Source organism: Tigriopus californicus, chromosome 3 (genome assembly GCF_007210705.1).
Source record: "Tigriopus californicus strain San Diego chromosome 3, Tcal_SD_v2.1, whole genome shotgun sequence".
In the NCBI taxonomy this organism is placed as follows: domain Eukaryota; kingdom Metazoa; phylum Arthropoda; class Copepoda; order Harpacticoida; family Harpacticidae; genus Tigriopus; species Tigriopus californicus.
In genome coordinates this window covers 10,023,776-10,044,025 of record NC_081442.1, presented here as the reverse complement: position 1 = coordinate 10,044,025, position 20,250 = coordinate 10,023,776, and the positions used below count along the sequence as shown (strand labels likewise).

At 43.0% G+C, this 20,250-nt stretch overlaps 4 protein-coding genes across 7 annotated transcripts; 2 read left to right on the top strand and 2 right to left on the bottom strand.

The window, feature by feature from the left end:
• Window positions 1–1,348: 1,348 nt before the first annotated feature.
• On the top strand, window positions 1,349–13,683 carry LOC131877930 (poly(A) polymerase beta-like). Of its 2 annotated transcripts, XM_059223771.1 has the most exons (14): window positions 1,350–1,784; window positions 3,302–3,594; window positions 4,056–4,264; window positions 4,672–5,018; window positions 5,090–5,307; window positions 6,169–6,324; window positions 6,396–6,823; window positions 8,592–9,052; window positions 9,484–9,859; window positions 10,848–11,052; window positions 11,138–11,476; window positions 12,419–12,654; window positions 12,723–13,144; window positions 13,264–13,683. In XM_059223771.1, the coding sequence occupies exons 2-13, from the start codon at window positions 3,358–3,360 to the stop codon at window positions 12,934–12,936; spliced, it is 3,426 nt and encodes a 1,141-aa protein (XP_059079754.1). In that variant the 5' UTR covers window positions 1,350–1,784; window positions 3,302–3,357; the 3' UTR covers window positions 12,937–13,144; window positions 13,264–13,683. The 2 variants fall into 2 exon arrangements, with proteins under 2 accessions (XP_059079756.1, XP_059079754.1); XM_059223773.1 differs by lacking the exon at window positions 13,264–13,683 and having other exon boundaries at window positions 1,349–1,784; window positions 12,715–12,879.
• Window positions 13,684–13,811: 128 nt separating this feature from the next.
• Window positions 13,812–15,147, bottom strand: LOC131877934 (pyridoxal kinase-like). Of its 3 annotated transcripts, XM_059223782.1 has the most exons (3): window positions 14,978–15,147; window positions 14,839–14,909; window positions 13,812–14,776 (listed from the first exon to the last, which is right to left on the bottom strand). In XM_059223782.1, the coding sequence occupies exon 3, from the start codon at window positions 14,739–14,741 to the stop codon at window positions 13,821–13,823; it is 921 nt and encodes a 306-aa protein (XP_059079765.1). In that variant the 5' UTR covers window positions 14,742–14,776; window positions 14,839–14,909; window positions 14,978–15,147; the 3' UTR covers window positions 13,812–13,820. The 3 variants fall into 3 exon arrangements, with proteins under 3 accessions (XP_059079765.1, XP_059079762.1, XP_059079763.1); XM_059223779.1 differs by having other exon boundaries at window positions 13,812–14,909; XM_059223780.1 differs by having other exon boundaries at window positions 14,871–15,103.
• Window positions 15,148–15,275: 128 nt separating this feature from the next.
• LOC131878139 (transmembrane protein 186-like) lies at window positions 15,276–15,914 on the top strand. The gene has a single exon (XM_059224038.1). It carries the CDS (start codon window positions 15,276–15,278, stop codon window positions 15,912–15,914), a length of 639 nt encoding a protein of 212 aa, XP_059080021.1.
• Window positions 15,915–16,120: 206 nt separating this feature from the next.
• LOC131877931 (uncharacterized) lies at window positions 16,121–19,102 on the bottom strand. Its single transcript, XM_059223774.1, has 2 exons — window positions 18,457–19,102; window positions 16,121–17,775 (listed from the first exon to the last, which is right to left on the bottom strand). Exons 1-2 carry the CDS (start codon window positions 18,784–18,786, stop codon window positions 16,144–16,146), a joined length of 1,962 nt encoding a protein of 653 aa, XP_059079757.1. The 5' UTR covers window positions 18,787–19,102; the 3' UTR covers window positions 16,121–16,143.
• Window positions 19,103–20,250: the final 1,148 nt, after the last annotated feature.

The window sequence follows — 20,250 nt, the reverse complement described above, 5'->3', positions numbered from 1 at the left end:
CACATCTAGCTCTTTAGAGCTAAGTCTGGTCACCATGGGCACCACCTAGAATTATGTTGGTAGATTTTGGTGCCCAAGAGATTTTCAAAGGTTCCGGCCGATGTGATGTGACCAGATTTAGCTCTAAAGAGCTAGATGTGGCCTCTATTGCATTCTTTGAAAATTGAAACTTAAAAATCGACTTATCTCCTTTCATTTTTTCCGTTCTTTGTGAAGTTTTCGCCCTGTTCTAGCTTTTCCTTTTTTTTACATATTACGCTCCTTTAAAAGTTTGTCAAACCCTCCCAATACCCATCAGAATTCGCTTTCCAGAATAATTACAACATAAGTTGAGCTTCTCTTATCAATCTCTTATTGTTTTCATTTAGATGGGAAAGATAGTGACAACTAATAGGTCAACAAATTAACAGCCCCGAAAAAAGCATTGTGCTTTCAGATCAAGCTCAATCAGGGTTAAGGTTAAATCTAACATGAAAGCAGTGTAATCAAGGTCTCACTCAGATTGAGCTCTTTTTATTTCCGTATACGTCTTTTAGCTCTAGAACGGACAGTCCAGGTCATGTACTTAGCTTAATTCTTTGAGCAATCAAAGAAACTATACCAGGGGAGGAAATGAAGACCCAAAATCTAAGCCACAAAACCAAATTCCTTGGAGTGGCACTTCAAGACCAAAAGAGTGCCTTTAAAGCCTTAAAAGTGTTTGAGTTCTAAAATTTAAAGTTATACTTAAAAAATACGAAACCTAGCCCGGTTATATCAGCTTGTTTGCGAATATCGTGAAAAATCCCCCCCAAAAAGGATAGGGTCATAGGATCAGTTTTTTTTTTTTTGCACCCCTTTGCGCCCAAGCGCCATCTTTCGAACATGTAGGGTTGTGTCAAACTTAAAATGACACCTCTTTTTTAACCAACAATTGATCTTCTGTGCGAAAGCGAGCTTAACGTTTTGTGTTTATTTTTTATCGGTTCTAGCAATATTCTGTGTTTTTTTGTGTAACAGCTCCGTTTATTTCGACACCTTTCTTATTGACTAATGCCACAGCCAAAACCTCGACACATCCCTGCGTAAGTCAAAAGGGGGCGCTCAAGTGCAAAGGGGTAAACACCGACCCCCGTGAACATGTCCTATTTGTACATTATCTAAAACAAAAAAAATGACACTGTCAAATCAACTCTTGGTGCCCTAGATTACGCCACGGTTATGATGAGGCCAAACCAAGGGTAAACCTGGTAAACCCCTGATTTTTGGCCATAGTTTCCGGTCGAACTAGATTTTTCTCCCACGTCTGGTCACTCTCCCCCCGTCCTGTCAAACCGGTATTATCTAGCTTGCTCATGCCAAGAACTCATCTCCATTTGTGGGGTCACAGTTCAGGCTTCAGTTTGGCCGCCACCAGCGTTGCCGTTGTGATTTGGGTGCCTGAGTTGCACTAACGGGCACACCACCTTCCGTGAGTTCGGTCGAAGTTGGTCCCAGGAGCCTCAAAAGCGGAAGGCCCGCTTAGACCTCTCTTCGATCCGATATTATAGCATCATTCCCCGATTCATATCTACGGGGCTAGCCGCTGGGGAGGACTACTTGTATTAGTAGTTAGGTAGAAATTATAGTATTAGAAAGCGGGATCGGGTGCTGGTGGCTCTACGATTTGACCCGAAACCGATTAAAGCAAGAATAAAAAAAAGGCGTTTTAATATCCTCCCCGAGTCGTCTTCCATCGTGGATCATCGACTTTGATTGAACGGCTGGCCCAACCCAAATCCATCACCCAACCCATGTAATTTCAGGTAAGCCTCGAGCTCAGATGCTGACGGGGACGTGAAAGTATCGATCTCTGTATGACGGACATAACGTTGAATGTTATGATGTTCTGAATCTATGATTGGGCTTGTTTGATTCGTTTTGGAACAAACATAATTCGATCAAGCTCAACTTAACTGAATGAAAGAAATCTGAGGTCAGATGAAAACTGAAACCTTTTAATCTTGTTCAACTACATCCAACATAACAAAGTGACCAGAGTTGGTTAGATAAGGAAAGGTATATAACTTTGATAGATCTAAAGACGGCGAATCCTATATTTTTAACCAAGTTCCTAAACGTGCTTGCCAACCTTATTTCTCTCATATCTTCTCAAATTGGCTTATTGCAGAGGAAATGATTTGCGTCCGAGAGCACAGGAAAAGTGAGCTACTTTGGCAACAAATAATGCAAGATGTTTTAGGTTATAAGTAAGTAATGAGTCACTTGTCTCAACCTTGCTCTTTGCTGGTTTAACTGTAAGGGTAAGAGAGCCGCTGACTTCATTGGTGCTGAAACATCGCCATTTTAATCAGATTTCTTGGACCCACTTGAGGAACTATTGCTTTTCTTTTCTTGACGGTATTGAATGCTCAGAAGTCCATCGGTAATTTTCCAAAAGAAAATGTTCTAGGGCAAGAGCCATGTTGACGGATGTGCAATCCCAAGTATTACTTTTTATTTGTCACTATTACACACACATCTCACATTGTATTTCATAGAGTAGGCTGTGAGCTTCAAAGGATACTTATTAGCCCTCTCATTGAAGTGTTTGAACGACTTGACCTTGACGTTAGATCAAACCTTAGTTGTCATGATTCTGGGCTATAATGCATTGTTGTGGTATTCTTAGGACCAGAGGCAAGTTTTATAAACGCATCGTATCTCTGATTTAAGGCGTCGACTCAACAAAGAATGAGCATTTGCTCCCCCCTTTGGTGACTTTCGAGTGTAGTTTCATATCGTTTAACGTCCAAGCCTCTAACTCTGAGGTACGAGCTTTAAAAAAGCCTCTAGTGCTTCATTTCTTTGGCTAAAGTGAGGTGATTTTGTCTACAAAACCAGCCAAATCTGATTTCCCCAAATATTCGCAGGAGGAATAATCAGCCAACTCTAATTCGTTGATGGATCAAAAAGTATATGAATTGAAAGCTAAATAAGGTGTCTAGCACTTTTATTTTGAGCTACTGGAGATCCCATTCTCAAGAGTTGAAAAGAAGTTCGCAACAAAATCAGTCCTCCAAAGTGGCGAAAAAAATTAAAATTATCCGGGGTTTCTTCCCTGTTTAGGCCTCTATAAAAATGTTTTAGGAAATTACTTTATTGGATATTTCCCCTAGGATTTAAATCATCCAAAAAGACTTTAAGAAAGAAAATCAAAAATGCTGTCTAAGTATTCATTTTGAATGTCAATTTGGCAATATGTGCTGCATTGACAAATTTTGATATAATTATTAACTTGATTCAATCCCATCTTGGCTTGATTAAAACGATCGCATTTCAGGGGCCATATTTTTAGAACACCCTCAGTGATTATAAGAAAAGGTACGTGTCACCACCATGATGATGGCTCCGATGTCTTCATCCTCGCTGAACACGCCTCCGCCTTCACCCTCGGTGTCTGGTGCCACGCCCCACAAAGGCATCAATAATTACAATGTAACGACGGCTGGAGGAGGAAGTAAAAAATCTAGGCAACGCATTTATAACAAAAACAAATCTACTCCATTGATTGCCGACTTGGAGACTGGCTTGGAAGAGGCCTTGCAAACAAACGGATGTTATGAAACGACCAAGGTAAGATTCTTCTAAGTGCCATTGCAATTCAAGAAGCAGTGACTGTACTAATTAAAAGCAATATAGAGCACTCGTATTTTAAAAGTATGTCAATCAAAGTGGTTCAAGGATTTCCTTTTTCGCAAACCATTGCCATTTTTTGTTGTTCAAATAAGTAAACGAAGCTCGTTCCATTTGTAAACCATATACATCTGTTTATAAAGCGCATGTCTCATCCATATATCTTTCCTTTTCTTGGCTCACCAATTGAAGTGTTGCTCAGATTCAAAATAATGTGAAAGCATAAATAGTATGAGATCTATTTTATTAGTAAAGCGTACGATATGCTCGCAAAGATCGGCCGTCTTGAATGATGAAAAATTGAGATGTCTGAACCATGTGAGAACCGACCTCCTATTCTTTCCAAATGGACTGGTTTCTCCGAACCGATGTTGATTCAGGGCCATTGATATTACTTTTAGGCCCTAGAAGAGCGGAAACAAGTGATCCACCGCCTCAATCTTTTGGTTCGCCAATGGATCCAAAGCGTGTCGTTGTCCCGTGGTATGCATTGGCAAGATATCGAGAAAATTGGGGGCAAAGTCGTGGCCTACGGATCTTATATGTTGGGCATTTCCCACCAAGGCGCCGACATCGATGCACTATGTATTGCGCCTCAACATATTACTAGGTATCAAATGAACATTTCATAAAAACACAACAAAAGTCAATTGGTGTGAATTGTAGTCATGGGTTCTTAAAGTTTCCGTTATAATCGAAGTTAATATGGTACTTGTTTGGATTTATGTGTTTAACATGTATAATCGAATGTGCGTGCCAATTATCCGTCCAGTGTGTCCGATCTGCCAATGTAGGTACATGAGTGGTGCTGTAGAGTTTTAGGGCAGATTTCAGTTTTTCACTGGCTTAAGAAGAAATATTTTTTAAAATCAACAGTGGCTTTAGCCAAGAACACCCTTGAAGCAGCATGCGAAAAAATATCCATGATGTCTGGCCGCATTTGCCGCAATTGTCTATTTGAACGATCTGCCCTTAAAGCAATATTGTGGGTCCATGCCTGACAAGACTTCTTTTCAGACAAGAATACTTCAGTTCGTTTTTCTCGCTGTTATATTACCAAGAAGAGGTCACCGAATTGCGAGCCATAGAAGAATGCTACGTTCCCGTGCTGAAGATGCGCTACAATAATGTCGAGGTCGACATGACCTTCGCCCGTCTCAGCATCTCGGAGATCCCCAACGACCTCGACTTTCTTGACAAGGTGGACATTAACACCTTGGATCAGAAGTGTCTTCGGAGCCTCAACGGCTATCGATCCACGCAGATGATCCTCAAACTCGTGCCCAATGTGGAGGTCTTCCAAAGAGTGCTTCGAGCCGTTAAAATGTGGGCTAAAGGCGAGGGTGTCTACGGCAACACAACAGGTACAAGAGTCATCCTGAGTTCAGGACTTCCAATCAGACATGTCATCTCTGCCTCGACCCCTCACCCGTAGGCTATTTGGGAGGGTTTGCTTGGGCCGTGATGGTGGCTCACGTTTGTATCAACTATCCAAAGAGCCGTGCTATCGACCAGGTTCAGCAATTCTTCAGGACCTTCGGCGAATGGCAATGGCCCAATGCCGTGTCTTTGGTAGATTACCACATCGCCCCACCAGGACCACATCAAACTGCCAGCTGGAACCCGGACAAAAACGTCCAAGAGAGGTCCCACGTAAGCATTTTCGAAACCTTATCCGTAGTCACGAGTTTCTAGACCATTTCTTGTTTTTCCCCGATTCAAGATAAAAAGTTTTTAAAATTATTTTTCTCAATTACAAAATAATTAATTCACCAAAGAGGGAAGAGGGAATTTCTTAATTGCGAGTTTCACTCATTGAGAATATTGTAATGCCTCTAACTTCATTTTTGATCATGATAATCTGATTGAGACTCTTGGTTATATCAATGCGTAAAATGTAGCAAATACAATACATATGTTCATAGGCAAGATAGATAAAGAAAAGTGGTCAGAATGATAAGGTATCTTAGCAAAGATGACAATATCATCAATGGTCAGTGCACTTAGAAATAATCGAGTTAATAATCTTAATTTTTTTTTATAGCCCTTGTTTTTAAGCAGGGCAAAAAAATTCCCTCGTTTTTTAAATCGCCATATATGAGCAACTGAATATTTTACCGCTCCATTAAATCAAATGATTTCTTCTAAAAAATGGAACTCTCTGCTCGCTGGTTAATTGGAAGCATGCTTGTCCCTTTTTAGATTGCAATCGGTCATAAGCGAAAGACTAACATGATGAAGGAGAGAGTAGGGTTATGAACATAGAGTACAAGCAAAGTACAGCTCATAGTAAATACATCAACACTTCTGAGTCAGCAAACCTGGCCTCTCTAGATGAAATGTACTTTCAAAGAACGTTTTTTTATGTCATAGGTAAGAAGGAATAGTCGAACAGGATTTTGCTTTTTATTTCAAGTTGTGTTTTCTTATTTTACACCAATCTGATTTTAAATCCTTTTTGGATATTTCTCAACATTTACAGGAGGTAATTTAATTATGTCTTTACTGCATTAGGTAATGCCTGTGCTGACGCCAGTATATCCTTACGCCAACTCCACTTTCAATGTGAGCTCCAAAACCCTCCAGCTGATAAACGACAGAGTGAGCAAAGCCTTCGATACCACATCCAGGATTTTGAAAGGCTCGGATGAATGGGCGTCTTTGTTCAAGGTACCTGACCCTATATCCTCCAATTTTCCATGATATCTTCCCCTTCTGCCATTGAGTCCATTCCACTCTAGCTGAATCATATATTCCATGAATATGACCACTTCCTCCTGGTGATAGGAAGTGCCATTTATCACGTGCAGTGGTTCGGTCTGATCGAAAGCAAGATCCGTTACTTCGTCAGCTGTGTCGAGAAGGACTCTTGGGAGACTTTGGAGAGTGCCAGGATCTGGCCCAAGCCTTACCTTCAACGGGGGTCCGCTGGAGACCAATCTCGTCCCGCATCAGCCCCGCCCTCTTTGGTCGGGGATGGACACACCCGAGATTCTGGAGTAACTTCCACTGACTCCGAGAGTGGAGGTGGTGGTACGTGTGATGGGACCAATGGTGGTGGTGGGTCCGCTAATGGAGGTGTGGAGATCTTCAGACAACTCTGGTTTGTGGGTTTGCAATTCCAGGAGGGCGTCAAGAACATTGGTGATCACTCGGTGGAGTACAAAAGGTAAGAGTTTATTGTTTTCAGGATTGGAGTAAAGAAACGGTAGTAATTCGTTGCCATTTTCGGAAAAAGAATTGTGTTCACGTTACTTCTCATAATAGGGTCATTCTACACCCCTTAAAAACAACAAATACTCGATTCTTATCCTCTTTTCAATTCCCGTCAAGGAATATTTTTGGTTTTTTTTTTCTTCTTTTTTTTCTCTTACCAGTACCACGTGAAAGAAACGAAGCTTTTTGGGGGGCAAACTTCCCAGAAGTTGTCAGATGACGAATGGTTAAGCATAAGAACGGGTTATTAATTCTTACATGTATTTCACAAAGGGAAGTGCCGGCTAAAATTTCTGCTTGCTTTTTGTGACTTTGAAGATATTATGAACTATTTTAAGCCATTTCGAAATTGTAAGGCTGTGGAAATTGAAATTGTGTGAAGAAAATCTTTGTGGTACTGTGAACCGGTATTTATAGTCTAGTTATTTAGGTTTAGTCAAGTACCAATTAAGTGTGCTCCTAATTGTTGCCAATGAACAATAAAGGTCGGAAAAATAACTTATTTTGTCGTTGAGGTTGTCTGAGCTAGTTACAAAAGCGACTCTGGATGTGAACTATTATTCAGACAACTAGTCGCATTCAAATCCCTCAATTTTCTGCTCGACGACTAACTAAGTTCCTTTTCCGACCATTAGTTATCAAATTTGTTTTGAAAATGCAATTTAACGGTTTTTTGGACATGCATATTCTCACTGTGGGCTAGAATTACATAAATAAGTCAGATCGACATTGTCACTAATAATGCAGCAAGTTAGCAAAATGCCAAGACGTATGAAGATGGTTCCGTCGAATCTTTGTGTGGGCACGACAGATTAGCGCTTCTTGGCCTTTTTGTAAGAATTTGGAAAGAAACAATCCTTTTTCAACTGAGAGCCCGATTAGCAATGAATGAGATTGAGAACGAGACTGGAATGATATTTTACACAATAAAAAGCCGACAACCTACTATTGGCCAAAAATCAGCTGAAAGGTTTGACAAACCAATGAATTGTTTTCTTTACGTGGTACATTTTAACAACATTTCAGACCAAGGACTTAGTATCGAGTGTTTTGGCTATGACAATCAGACTTGATCAAAAATAATTGTCAAAAAGCGAGTTTATCAAAATGTCTCCAAACCAGTTCCGTGTTCCTAGAAATGATGGAAATGTTCTGAGCAGAAGAGAGATCACTAAACGACAACGTGGAACAACAACAATACTTATTGTCAAATTCAAGACGATTAACAGGCAAGAGTTGCAGATACTAGTTTGTGACGTCGAATTCATAAAAATACTTGTTCTTTTTTATAACATGTGGCCAACTGATAATCAAAGTTTGCACTACAACACTTGTGTTTTGCTCCAGAATATTACTATCGGTGCCGCATTCCATCTGGGCTTCCCTGTACATAAACGCAGTTTTGGAACAAAATTTATAGGACAACGATGATTGAGACGAATCCAGAAGCACCAATCTAAAGCACCCTCTGCGTCACGTATAGCGCTCTCGTGCAATACTTCAGATGTTAAAGTAGCTTCAAGTAGACAAACCTGCCCCGGAATTAGTCTCTTGTCTTTGTCGGGCAAGAAGCTAGGAAGTATTTGGTAATGCCAAGCCAAGTCAACGATCCACCATCGCTTTCCAAATTGTTTGCCACTGATGATTTTGGAAGAGCACACTCAGTATTCATGTTATGGACAACTGTCCGTGTGTAATAAGGTGCTTTTGGTACGTTCTAGGGCCACAACTTGGTTCCGTGAGACGCTCTATAGGCACGCCAGCAGCTTCCACACCGATGATATGAACATAGAAGCCGCCTACGTTCATAAGACGGATTTGACAGGACAACTCTCCAAGGCCGACGTCGAGGAAATGCTATCGTACTCTTCTCCCAAGAGAGAGCCCACGCCCCCGCCACAACCCCCTCCTCCTAGCAGCACTCCAAGCTACTTACCCTCCATGGTGGCCTCTGTGGCGGCTGTCCCGCTCCCGCCCTCGCTCTTAGGGGTGGGAGGAGGCGCTCCACACTCCGGTTCCAATGGAGGAACCAATGGGGCGGGAGCGACTGACCTCGAGACACTTCTCGCCACAGCCACACTCGCCAACGGGGGAGGCGGAGGAGGGAGGAGCAGCAGCGGTGGGGGCGTGGTAGCAGCTGCAGCCTTGGCCCTAGCCAATAGACTTGGGCAAACGCCATCAGGTTAGTGTGCTCTCCACGTACCCCGTCTTGTTTAACTCTTCCTCCCTTCCTCTCCTCCCCCTCCTCTTGTTGATATGGTTGAACAGTTTTCATAATATCAATATGTTTGTTGCACGTGTAATCCACCGCATTTGTCCTCAATCCAATCAGAATCGACGATTAATCTAATGTGTGTTTTCCCCATGTGTGTTCAAGAATCACTGGCTAATGAAAAAAACTGCCCTGAATATAACCGAAGTTTTTAAGTAAATTTCAAGCCTCCTCAGACGATGTCCAATGCCGGACTTTTAATGATCATCTCGCCTGCCCATTTTGAAATCCTCCTCGCACAGTTCCATTTCTTCCTTTTATTGACAGTATCCTCGAAAAATCTCAAATAAATCAGACCAAACTTTTTAAACCCTTTTGGCTCCACCACTTTATTCCATTAGCCTCGTCGACTTCGGTGGATGTCCTCTCATCGCCCTCTTACGGCGTAGCCTCGCCCATATCCAGTCACATGGGCCCACGCCCTCAAACCCTTACACAACCTATTACAACCAAGCCTTTGATGTCGTCTGTGGCGATGGACTCGAACCATGGCTACCTGAATCCGATTTATGGTGTGCACAACATGCATGGTCCACCCACCAACATCCCGCCTCCATCTCTGGGAAGAAATCCGATGTACAATTTTGGCTACCATCATCAAGCCGTCATGGCGGCTCATCACGGCCATCATTATGGCCCCAACCACCACCACCACCACCATGTCTCCAATTACGACAACCGTCCTTACATGGAGCGGACATTTGGAGGCCAAGGAAGGTAAGGCGCACCTTTACCAAAGAATAATGAAAACTATCCCAGCAACTGTGTTTGACATCAGAAAGAATTAGGTAAGGAGATGCGTTTACATACATGCATGCATGTTTCTGGTCATGATCTAACAGAAGGGTGGCTGGGCAACTCTGAGAAAAAGAACGGTAATGATATTCTCTTTGTACGTTTAATCTCAATTTAACGATGCCGTAACAAAAGCGAAGCCCTTTTGTTGTGATGGGAACGGAGAAATAAATGTTACAAATGTAAAATGATGAGACACTAAGATAGGCTTGGAAAATAGGTTAGGAGAAAGCTCCTAATACTAAAATCGTTGGGATGATATAAAAAATACCCAGTTCAGAACCTACAAGAAACAAGTCGATAAGTGTGAACATTTTTTTTTTCAACCCTTCAGTCAAGGCTTGCCAGATCCGGTAACTCGACTGTGTTGGTGGTTCAGTGCGCACGTAACGGAAATATTTATTTTTTTTTCCATTTTTGACAACGGCCAGGCGCTTTACTCGCCTCTAATTGGTCACAAAATAAGGTAAAAAATGGGGCCAAAAAGTTTTATTGAAAAGGATCATTTTTTGCGCCAGGTGGCTTTAATAGGCATAAACAACATGGATTAAGGTAACAGGGCACTTAAAATAAACTAGCAAATTGTTGTCTGCGTCAATTATAAGATTATGTGTTAATGTTTTGTAAAAGTGTGTAACAATCAGGATATGCTTAATTGTTTTAACGCTAACCCTCGTGTTTCAACTAATTAGAACTTTACAACTCCATGGAATATAAATCCTTGATTAGTAAAGGGAGGGCTTCAAGCAGTAAAGCTGAGAAGCCAAGGAAATATCCCCTAATATACATCATTGGCAAGTAACTAATAATCCTACGTCATTGATGAATAATCGCCTGAATGAAGTTTGCTCTTCACCTCAACAAGGTTCCTCCCGATACAAATAATATACCAACTGAATTTCCCTTGCAGGTCCTCAACCCAGAGCTTCCATAGGAACGCAAGTTCTCCCATGCTAACGAACAACCACGTGGGAGGGATGAGCTTCTATCCGTCCAATAATCGCCAATCAATGCTCCCCTCTCCGCAAACGAGCCACGCCTACGGAAAATCCCCCACGACACACTCCCGATCGCCCTCTATGACCCCGCCGCCCCTCTTCAAAAACGGGCCCAAGGCAAGTGTGGCTCTTGTTTAGCCATTCCCTCCAGGCCCCGTTTTCGTTTTCCCGCTCAAGGCAGTCACTTGTGCCTTTTCCTTAGGGTCCGGGTGCATCTGGATCTCACTCGGATGGGAGTTGGTCCTCGGGCTCCTCCAATCCTGATACGGAGGATGCTCATCCTAACTTGTCACATCGTCAACATCAACATCATCACCATCATGTCCAATACTCGGGTAAATCGAGCAAGAGGCGAGCCGGAGGTGGCAGCAAGCCAGTCAAATTGGGCAACAGCACAGTTGGCAGATCTATGAATCCCACGAGTTCCCGACATGAAAGACCCAATGGGACTGAGTCCAACACGGATGTCAGTTACAACAGCTCGTTGGACTCTGAAAATGGAAGATCGATCTCGCTATCATCCGATAGTTTCCCACCCGAGGTAATCAATCAAGTGATGTGCATACACTAGAACAGATGTTTCTTCCTACTATCGTGCTTTGAGACAGTTCACCCCTTTTAGCTCTGCTCTGCGTTGCTGCTTAAAAACAACCCATTAATTGTAGGCTAGGAAAACGCGGTATTTTGAACCTTGTACGCTTTCGACGAATAGGATAATGTGCGACTGGTGAGAAGAAATCAAAACTTCCGTCTTAACCTTCAATTGATTCGCCATAATGGACCAAAAATTGAGTTAAGATTATCCCCAACCTACCCAATGGATAGATGAAATTCAGCCAGGATAGAAGAAGATTCAATGGGAGAACAAAGATGTCAACTTGTCCTCATCCAGTGTTTTCGAATTCGGTCTGGCTTAGATAATGTACTGTAAATACATATATCCAATGAGAAACATCTCGCAACAAAGATATATATTTTTGACAAGTATTTTCACACTTGGTGATTCGGTCCCTTTCCGAGTTCAGGATGAGAGGTCCTTCATTAAAACCTTTGAAGTCCTCAACAAGAGCTGCAACAAGTTAAGGATGTTTTCATCGAAAGAGGTATCCTCAAACCACAAGAGGGAGCCTTCTTTATCCAAAGTGAGGAAACTGAGTGGGGAAGTGGGAACTCCTCCCCAGAGAGATTCGACAGTCTTCCACATTAGAAATATTTAAGAAGAAAATACGAGTTTGTCTTGTACTACAAGAGTAGCCGTATCTACAAACGCTGTCTTTTTCTCCGTCTCGTTTCACCTCTCCCATTCATTCTCCCTATACACTCACGTTGTGACCAGAGATTAAACAAAAGTAATTGTAATTTGCCTTCTTCCCTTGGAACAAAAGCAGACCCAAAACCCAAATTTGATTTTTCACCTTTTTTTTTTCTTTTTACCATTTGATCAATTAGACTGCATTCATCCTCGATCCATTTTTCAACCCAGATTGTGACCCGGGCCTACCGTCAGCACAATCAGGACCGCGTCCCTCACAATCCCATGGCCACCCCACCCAAGGCATTCTTTGGACCCCCGCCGTACCACGACATCAGTGTACCACCCCCGCCCACTTCGCCAACCCACTTCTCATCGAGGATGAGCCACAACCAGAGATCAAGACCCTATCCTGAGCCGACACTCCTCAACTCCTCAGCTATTTCCAAGCCAGTGGGCTTCACGAGGTAAATCCGAGTAGTAAGTCCGAGCTCGAGAGTCCTGATCCAGTATTTAATCTGCCATAGTTATTTAGACCGTCTGCCACCGAGCTAATCGATGTGACCACGCCCCGACCAGTTCAAAGATTACCCTTGAACCCGGTTACGTTCAATTTGTCTCAGGTCAACAATAATGCCAATCCCGAAGACTCCTCTAATATCATCATTAAAACCATTACCTCCAATACTTCCTCCTCCACTCCAGTCACCACGACTAGCGACAACGACCCGGATTCGGTCTTCTATTGACTTCAGAGCGACAGGTGTGACACATTTATACACGAAGACCAATATTAACGGGGACGGTGCTCCTGGCCTTTGCCCTAAGACGACGAACGATCCTTTGGACTGCTCAACTCGATCTCATACTACTGTTCGACAAACTACCAAAAGAATGCCCAAGTCCGTCAAGTCTGTCGGATTAACATCAAAAAGCATAACATAAACACGAGTTGAGGTGAGACATCAGGTCACGAATACTAATTTGTACATGTTTAGGGATGAGCAACGAATTTTTCTTGAAACAGGGGATCCAAAAATGTCTGTTCATTTCAAAACTTTCATATCGCATTTCAGGCCAATTCCCATCATAAAACCAAGGCTCCTCCTCGACCTCAAACAACAATCTAATTTTTTTTCCGCCTTGGGATCGACCGCCCAAAGTGGCCTCTCGTTTCTTCTTCGTCCATCTCATCTTGTCCTATCTCGATGATCGAGAGTTCTCCCAAGGCGGTTTTTTCCCATACTGCTGCTCTTGCTCAGGGCGCAATCATGCTTGGTCTCTCCTTTGTCCAAGGGACAGATCCGGTTTGGATGCGCTCAGAGTGAACCCTGGCCCTGAAGGCCGAGATATATCATTTTTGCTTTCTAAGACATCAACCAAGAAGAAAACTGAGGAAATTCATGTTCAACCTATTTAAAGGAAAAAAAAAAAACAGCTAAACCCAAAAAAAAGAATAAAACACCTTCCAGGCCATCCGAGAAGGGGAAAAGCAATCTGCTGTTCGTGTTTCAATTTGAAAATAGGGTTGAAAAATGCTCGTTCATATATTATAAACAGTACAAACGGTGATTTGATATGATTAATTCAAAGAATTACTGATGAGCCTTTGATCTTTAGAGGATTGCACATGTTAAGTGATCTTCGTGGCCGAAATGCTAACGACAGGGGTCTCAATGGCCTCCTTACTCTGAATGAGTTTCAGCTCCATTTGATGAGCAGTGGGCTTATTGCCCTCTCCTGCCAATTTTTGGGCTTGTTCAAGGGTGCGTCCTAGCACCACTTGCATCGTAGCAATAGTTTTCTCAAGAGACATCTTCACATCGTTCCCACTTCGTCGAAGCCAAGCCGTAGACAAGGCAGTGAAGAGGTCTCCAGTGCCAACAAATGCGGCAGGGAACTTTGGGATTTCGATCTTGTACCTTTGGCATCGGGTGGGATCTTCTCGATCTCTGGTACTCGCAATCGCAATCAACCGATCCTTTGCCAATTCAGTACTGGACAAGATCACGGTCCCAACTCCAAGATCGTGTACTTTTCCCATGGCCTCCAAGGCCTCGGATTCGGTGTTGACCTTCATTCCGGTGAGAAGCTCGATCTCGAATTGATTGGGCAAGCAAATATCGGCCAAAGGAAGAATCTGGTTCTGATAGATAGGCAACAAGGTTTCAGGTACGTACAAACCCGGGCCCATATCACCCATAACTGGGTCGCACACGTACACAAGATCCGGATTTTTGACCTTCAACGTCTTGACCACCTCTGCCAATTTGACGAGAAACGAGGGCGACCCGATGTAACCATTGATGATGTGAGAATAAGAGTCGATCTCATTGATTCGGAGACCCTCGATCAAGTCCCAAAGGTCTGTATCACCCAAGACCTGACCGCGAATTCCATGGGCGTATCCAGTGTGGTTGGAGAACTGCACGGAATTTATAGCATCCACCTCGAAACCCAATAACTGAAGAGGAAAGGTGGCCGATTTGTTACCCACATAACCCGAGACCACGTGGCTTTGAATAGACAGGATTCGATCTCCGACCTCGTGCATGGCTTTGAGGATGATAGTTTGGTTAGTGCTTGTGCCTGAGAGGAGAGAACGTGTCAATGAATAGGATGGAATGCCGCTGATAAAAAGAGCAATTGACCTTGGGATCATAGGATATGAGTGAGAACGTACTAGGCACTTCAATGATTTCACTGTACAACTCAAAACGATCTAGAACAAGAGATGTCAAGGAAGAGGCTCTCTGGGAAGTGAGACAGGCAAGATGCTTTCTAGAGAACCTTCACGTGATGGCGAATGTCAAAGACCTCTTGGAGCTTTCTCAAAGGCAAATTGGCATTTCTTGTATAAACGCATGTTATTATTGAAGCTTGCACAAAATTAGGCAAGCACTCGAGAGTGAAGTAGCTCTAATTGACATTTAAATTTGATTCCAACTCACTCCTACAGTACAAATAGGGAAAGAGTTCATAAAAAAAGGTCATCCTATTCACGAAGTCATATGCTTATGTTGACGATGACGTCACTCCTTGAGGCAAACGTAAACAAACACATGGCGCATTCCACGGCAACTCCAAAATGTTGCTTAATAGGGTTTTGAAGGTTTCCCATCTCCGCAGCCTTGTACCCAAACTTGTTCGTACTTATTCCACCGTCCCGGTAGATCCACCCAAAGCGATTCCCAGTGTCCCACACGATCCTCGAGAGCCCAGATTTCTGACCATCTACCGGTTCCCTCACATCCTCAAAGTCCTGACTTTTACGCGATTCAAAATCTATCAAACATCGCTTACCCTGTTCATATTTTTGCCATTTGGAGCACTTCTACAATATCGTGAAGCTATTCACCCTCTTATATTTCAAGGCCTTCTAGGTGTGTCCCTGTTCTCTGTGGGCGTTTTAGTACTTGCCGGCGAGCGTGCCCGTAGGATCATCGGTGGGGCTTACTTTGATCCGGAAACCAATGAGGTGAAGATCTCTCACTTGTCATTTTGGGGCTCGAGAGTGGATTCGGTGTTCCGGGTTCAAGACATCCAATTGGCTTCAGACACGTCCCAGCCCGTGGATTCGACGTTGTGGGCCGTAAACTTCAACGATGAGGCGTATAGGCAACTTCTTATTTCCACTAAATACGGCACGATCTACAATGCGAGATATTTCAACCACGTGTTTGGCACCGAATTGGAAGACACCGATCAAGGAGACGAAATTGAATAGGCCCATGAGACTTCGTAGGAGTCTCTCGCCCGTGAATCGTTTGATGAACATGTTGCCTCAACAGGAAGAAGACTTGAAAGAGGCTCTGAAAGAGGATGCTCTCAGCGAAGAAACTAAACCTACAAAAGATGGCACGAAACCCAAGAAAAGGTCCTTGGGCGTGGCGTCTCGATTTCAAGATATGCTGAAGGATGTGCCACCTAAAGTCGATTAAAATGAAGCTACTCATTTATTTCTTAGCTTTGGTCAGTGTTCCTTTTTGCATCGTTATCACTAGTTCTGCGTTATTTTTGGCAATGATCTTGAGGGTCTCGGTGGAGAGTTTGGCCGCCGACATGGACTTTCCCACCAAGTCAACCACTTTGAAGAGGTTCCGAAAGCACGGTCGGAACAGCTTGTGCTCCTCAGGAATACCCTTTTCATGCAGGACCTCGTAGACCGCAATTCGCAGCTTTTTCTTGAACACATCAACCTTGGGAGCCGCTTTGGAGGCGGGTCGATTGATAGCATATCCTTCTTTCGGAGACTTCCGTTTCGTTGATTCACTATTGGTTCGTTTTCTTGGAGTCCTCTTCTTCCTAGTTCTCCGAGGTTGAATAATCATGGCGGCTCCTTCGGATTGACGGTCTAAATGACAAGTGGAGAATGTCTCGCTAGATCCAACATATTGTCGAATCAACTTGGCTTGATCTCGATCCTGTTCCTCGGAAGCTTCGCTTCGATTGTAATGAAGGCCAAAGTAGTCCTGGAAGCGGACAGCTGGCCAAGGTTGGAGCTCAGTCGAGTCCCGACAAGAAAATACCGTCTTTTTACGGGCCTCTAGAATGTCATGACTTGGAGCTTTGGCGGATCCATCCGGATTAAAGAGTTTGAGAAGCTCTGCGGCTTCCATGAGAATGAAATCCTCGGCTGGACACATAGTTTCGTTGACAATTCCGGTGGTTTTGGCCTTAGCCCGGCTTTCGAGAAAGGCCAACAGCCTTTTTTCGTCCCATTCTCCGTCAATAATTCGGGACTTGAGAGGCAGATGGTCGAGTAAGTCGGAATGGAATTGGGAGTAGAAGCTCCAGATTTCCTCTGGATCGATTACGTAGGCGAGTTTGTCCAAGCAATTGCGACTTGAGCAAACGAAATGATTTGGACTGGGGTTCACGATAAGAATGAGCAGAGATTCGAGGTTTCTACTCAGGCCTTCATCAGGATCGATCTTGATCTGCCTTTCCGCCAAAGCTTTCTTGAAATCGGCAAAAGTTCGGTTATTTGACCCTAAGACAGAAGAGCTTGTCTCACTTTGTTGAAAATATAACCTGGCTAGAAGTCCTTTATCCTCAGAGAAGTAACTTGGATCTTCAAGTAATTTCTCGGTGACCGAGTCACCCGACAGGATCGAAGTTCTCAAGGTGAAGGCGGGGGATTTGGGTATATCGGAGGGTAAATCTATCATACTAACTATGGCAACAACTTTTAAATGGGCGGAAAACTTTCTCAACTCGGCTTTGAGCAGACCACGTCTCTTGGACACCAATGGCTTGTTCCCAAACTCCTTGACATTCGATTCTTTCGAAGCCACAATCTCAAAACCCGGTAAAGACCGCATTCGGTAATCGCTCCGACAATCAGTGAAGCTCAAGCATCCTCGCCAAAGTAGATGATCGGGTACGAATTCGGATAGGTCTTGGATGTCGGATAATCCGAGGATATCCACTCGAAGCAAGTCGAGATGTGAGTTAGGGCTGACTTGGCTGTCCATGGTGATCACGGTAATTTTGGCTTGGCACCATTTCACGGCACGGAGGAAGAAGGCCAACAGTTGAAGGTCCATCTCTTTCGTGGGTCGGATCTGCTGGGTGACCCAGATGATCTGAAACCCGACAAAGGAATGGGTCGTTTTGGGTTTGCTTTTACAGTATCCAGTTGAAAGAGTAGGTACATGGATCAAAACTAGATCGCTTCAGAAAGTCTATTTTTGGCCTTGGGATCATCAGTTTGGCTCTATTGACAGGTAATAGAGCCCAATTAAGTTTTAGCATCTCTCATCTAAAGGATATTTGTCCAATGAAGAACTTATCAATTCCAAAAGGCAGGCCTTTCACTTGTTCAAGACTTCAAGTTTTGAAGTAGTGATCATGAGCATCATTACATCACGAATATCATCGTTCATATTATCATCATGCGTGAAATTGATATCACGGGATTCATTTTCAAACAGTGACTAGCCAAAGCGCACTTCATTGTCCTACCGGGCTACCGACTGTTTTGGGTGGAGTGACTCTGACTGCGTCTTCAAAATAAAATATATACGAATAAAAAGGAAACAACGGTTGTGCCCTTCACTTTTAGAACATTCCATCGTAAAAAAAGGTCTATTCCACAATCATATTGTCGATTGTTTGTGTAAGCATTTTAGATTATGCCGCCGACCCAAATGTTAAGCAGTCTTTGCTACACATTTCTGAGCTATTAAAGCCTGTTGGGCCAAGTTCATCTTACTCATGAACTGGCTATTTTGAGCGATTTGGCCCCCCATTGTACTGTTACTCACATCTAAGTAAACGTTTTCCGGGGCTTTGGCGGCGGGCAATTGGTCCAACAACCCATGGAATTGTTCGGCCCAATTGGGTTCGAGACGGGTGTGGCCGGCCAACACTCCGTTCCGACTCAACAGATTTGGAGGACCCGGGGGACCCGGGGGACCCGGGGGACCCGCTGGATGGCTCAAGGTGAGTGGATCGGTGCTCCAAGTGGATCGTTCGGGGTCGAGGCTGGCCCAGAATTGGACGGTTAGGCGGGCCAATTGGCCTTGGATGAGCGCAATCGAATCTGAGGGCGGTGCGGGCACGTCCAGAGCAAACGGGAAGACATACCGAACCATGGCGAGGCTGGATGGATCGAGGCTGGCGGGATCAAGAGGTTTGTTATGGTGTAGAGTTCTCCTTTTGGCGCTGCTCTGCTTGAATCTATCAAGAGAGTGACCACATTTGACTAGGAATGTGTTCAGAGAGACTGTGGCCAAGATTCACTTTAGCGGACATCCACACACGCGCTCAAATGCGCTTAATAATGTAGAGAATCTGGTGCTGATGTGCTCAAATGAACCATTGCCTTGTCGGGGGTTTTAACCGTTACCAGGGAATGAAATTCCCTGTATGTCATGTGATGTCATATTTTATAAAAGGTTCCAGGACAACTCGGCCCAGTACAGAAACAATGCCCACATACTTATGGAGCAAAATTGAAATTGTGATTCAAAAATGTCAAAATTTGAAAGGTTTTAGACAATTCATCTTTAGGTCTTTAAAAGCAAGTTACGTTTAAATCAATCATGGTATGACAATCAAGTTTGATAATGTTTTAATCAAACTTGATCTTTTATTTAATGCCCTACTGATGCTAACATCTTTGCATGCAAATCAAATATCGACTCATCAAGCTTTAGTTTTGTTCCCTAATCCAGGGACTCTATAGAGAGGAAACGACACGGATTTCCCCTCACCGCCAACTTAGGCCATTGCGTTGAATCAAGACATTAACTTCAGTATGAATATCCGTACTGCATAGTACATTAAGGTGTTTTTAATTAAATAATGATCTTCTTGATATACAACTCCGTCCATATACTAAATATTTCTGAATTAATCTTGAAAGTCAGAAGAATAAATGAACATCAAATTAATCAAAAACAATCCAATTGTTTTTCGATTGAAATTGGTGAAACATTGCGTGAAATTGCTCAAAAACACACATAGATAGAAAATCATCAAGAGTCACTTTATTAATTGATGGGTAATGTACACTGACAAAATATTAAAAAAAAATGTATGGAATGAGCAATAAAAGTGCATGTACATAAGATAAATGTTAACATATTAGAATATCTTGGATGGACAATTGATAATTTTGTCTAAACCCACACATTTGACAAAAAAAACATCAGGCGGCATTGGTGAGAAATGAATGAGTTATCTTTTCGTAGAGTTTAAATTTCTACTTATTAGGAAGTTTGCATAAAAGGCAGACATTATTTAAGGGGCACAGAGAAATATCAAAGTACAGTAGACTAGATCTCAATTTGCACTTTGGACTCCAATAAATTGTTTTTCTTGCAGAAGCATCCAAAATACCAAAATAGTCAAATAAACAGGTGCCATACCTCTTAAAATTATTATTTCATGATTATGAAGCATCCAAATGAGTTTAAAGAACAATATGTAGCTCTGAGCTACAGTATGTCTCATTTTGGATTGAGGGCCATTCCTAGAGTGAGAACCATAGTTTCATAACAAATGCGTCAAATTACTTGAAATTTGGTCAAGATGTGTCTGAAAGAATTTTCTAC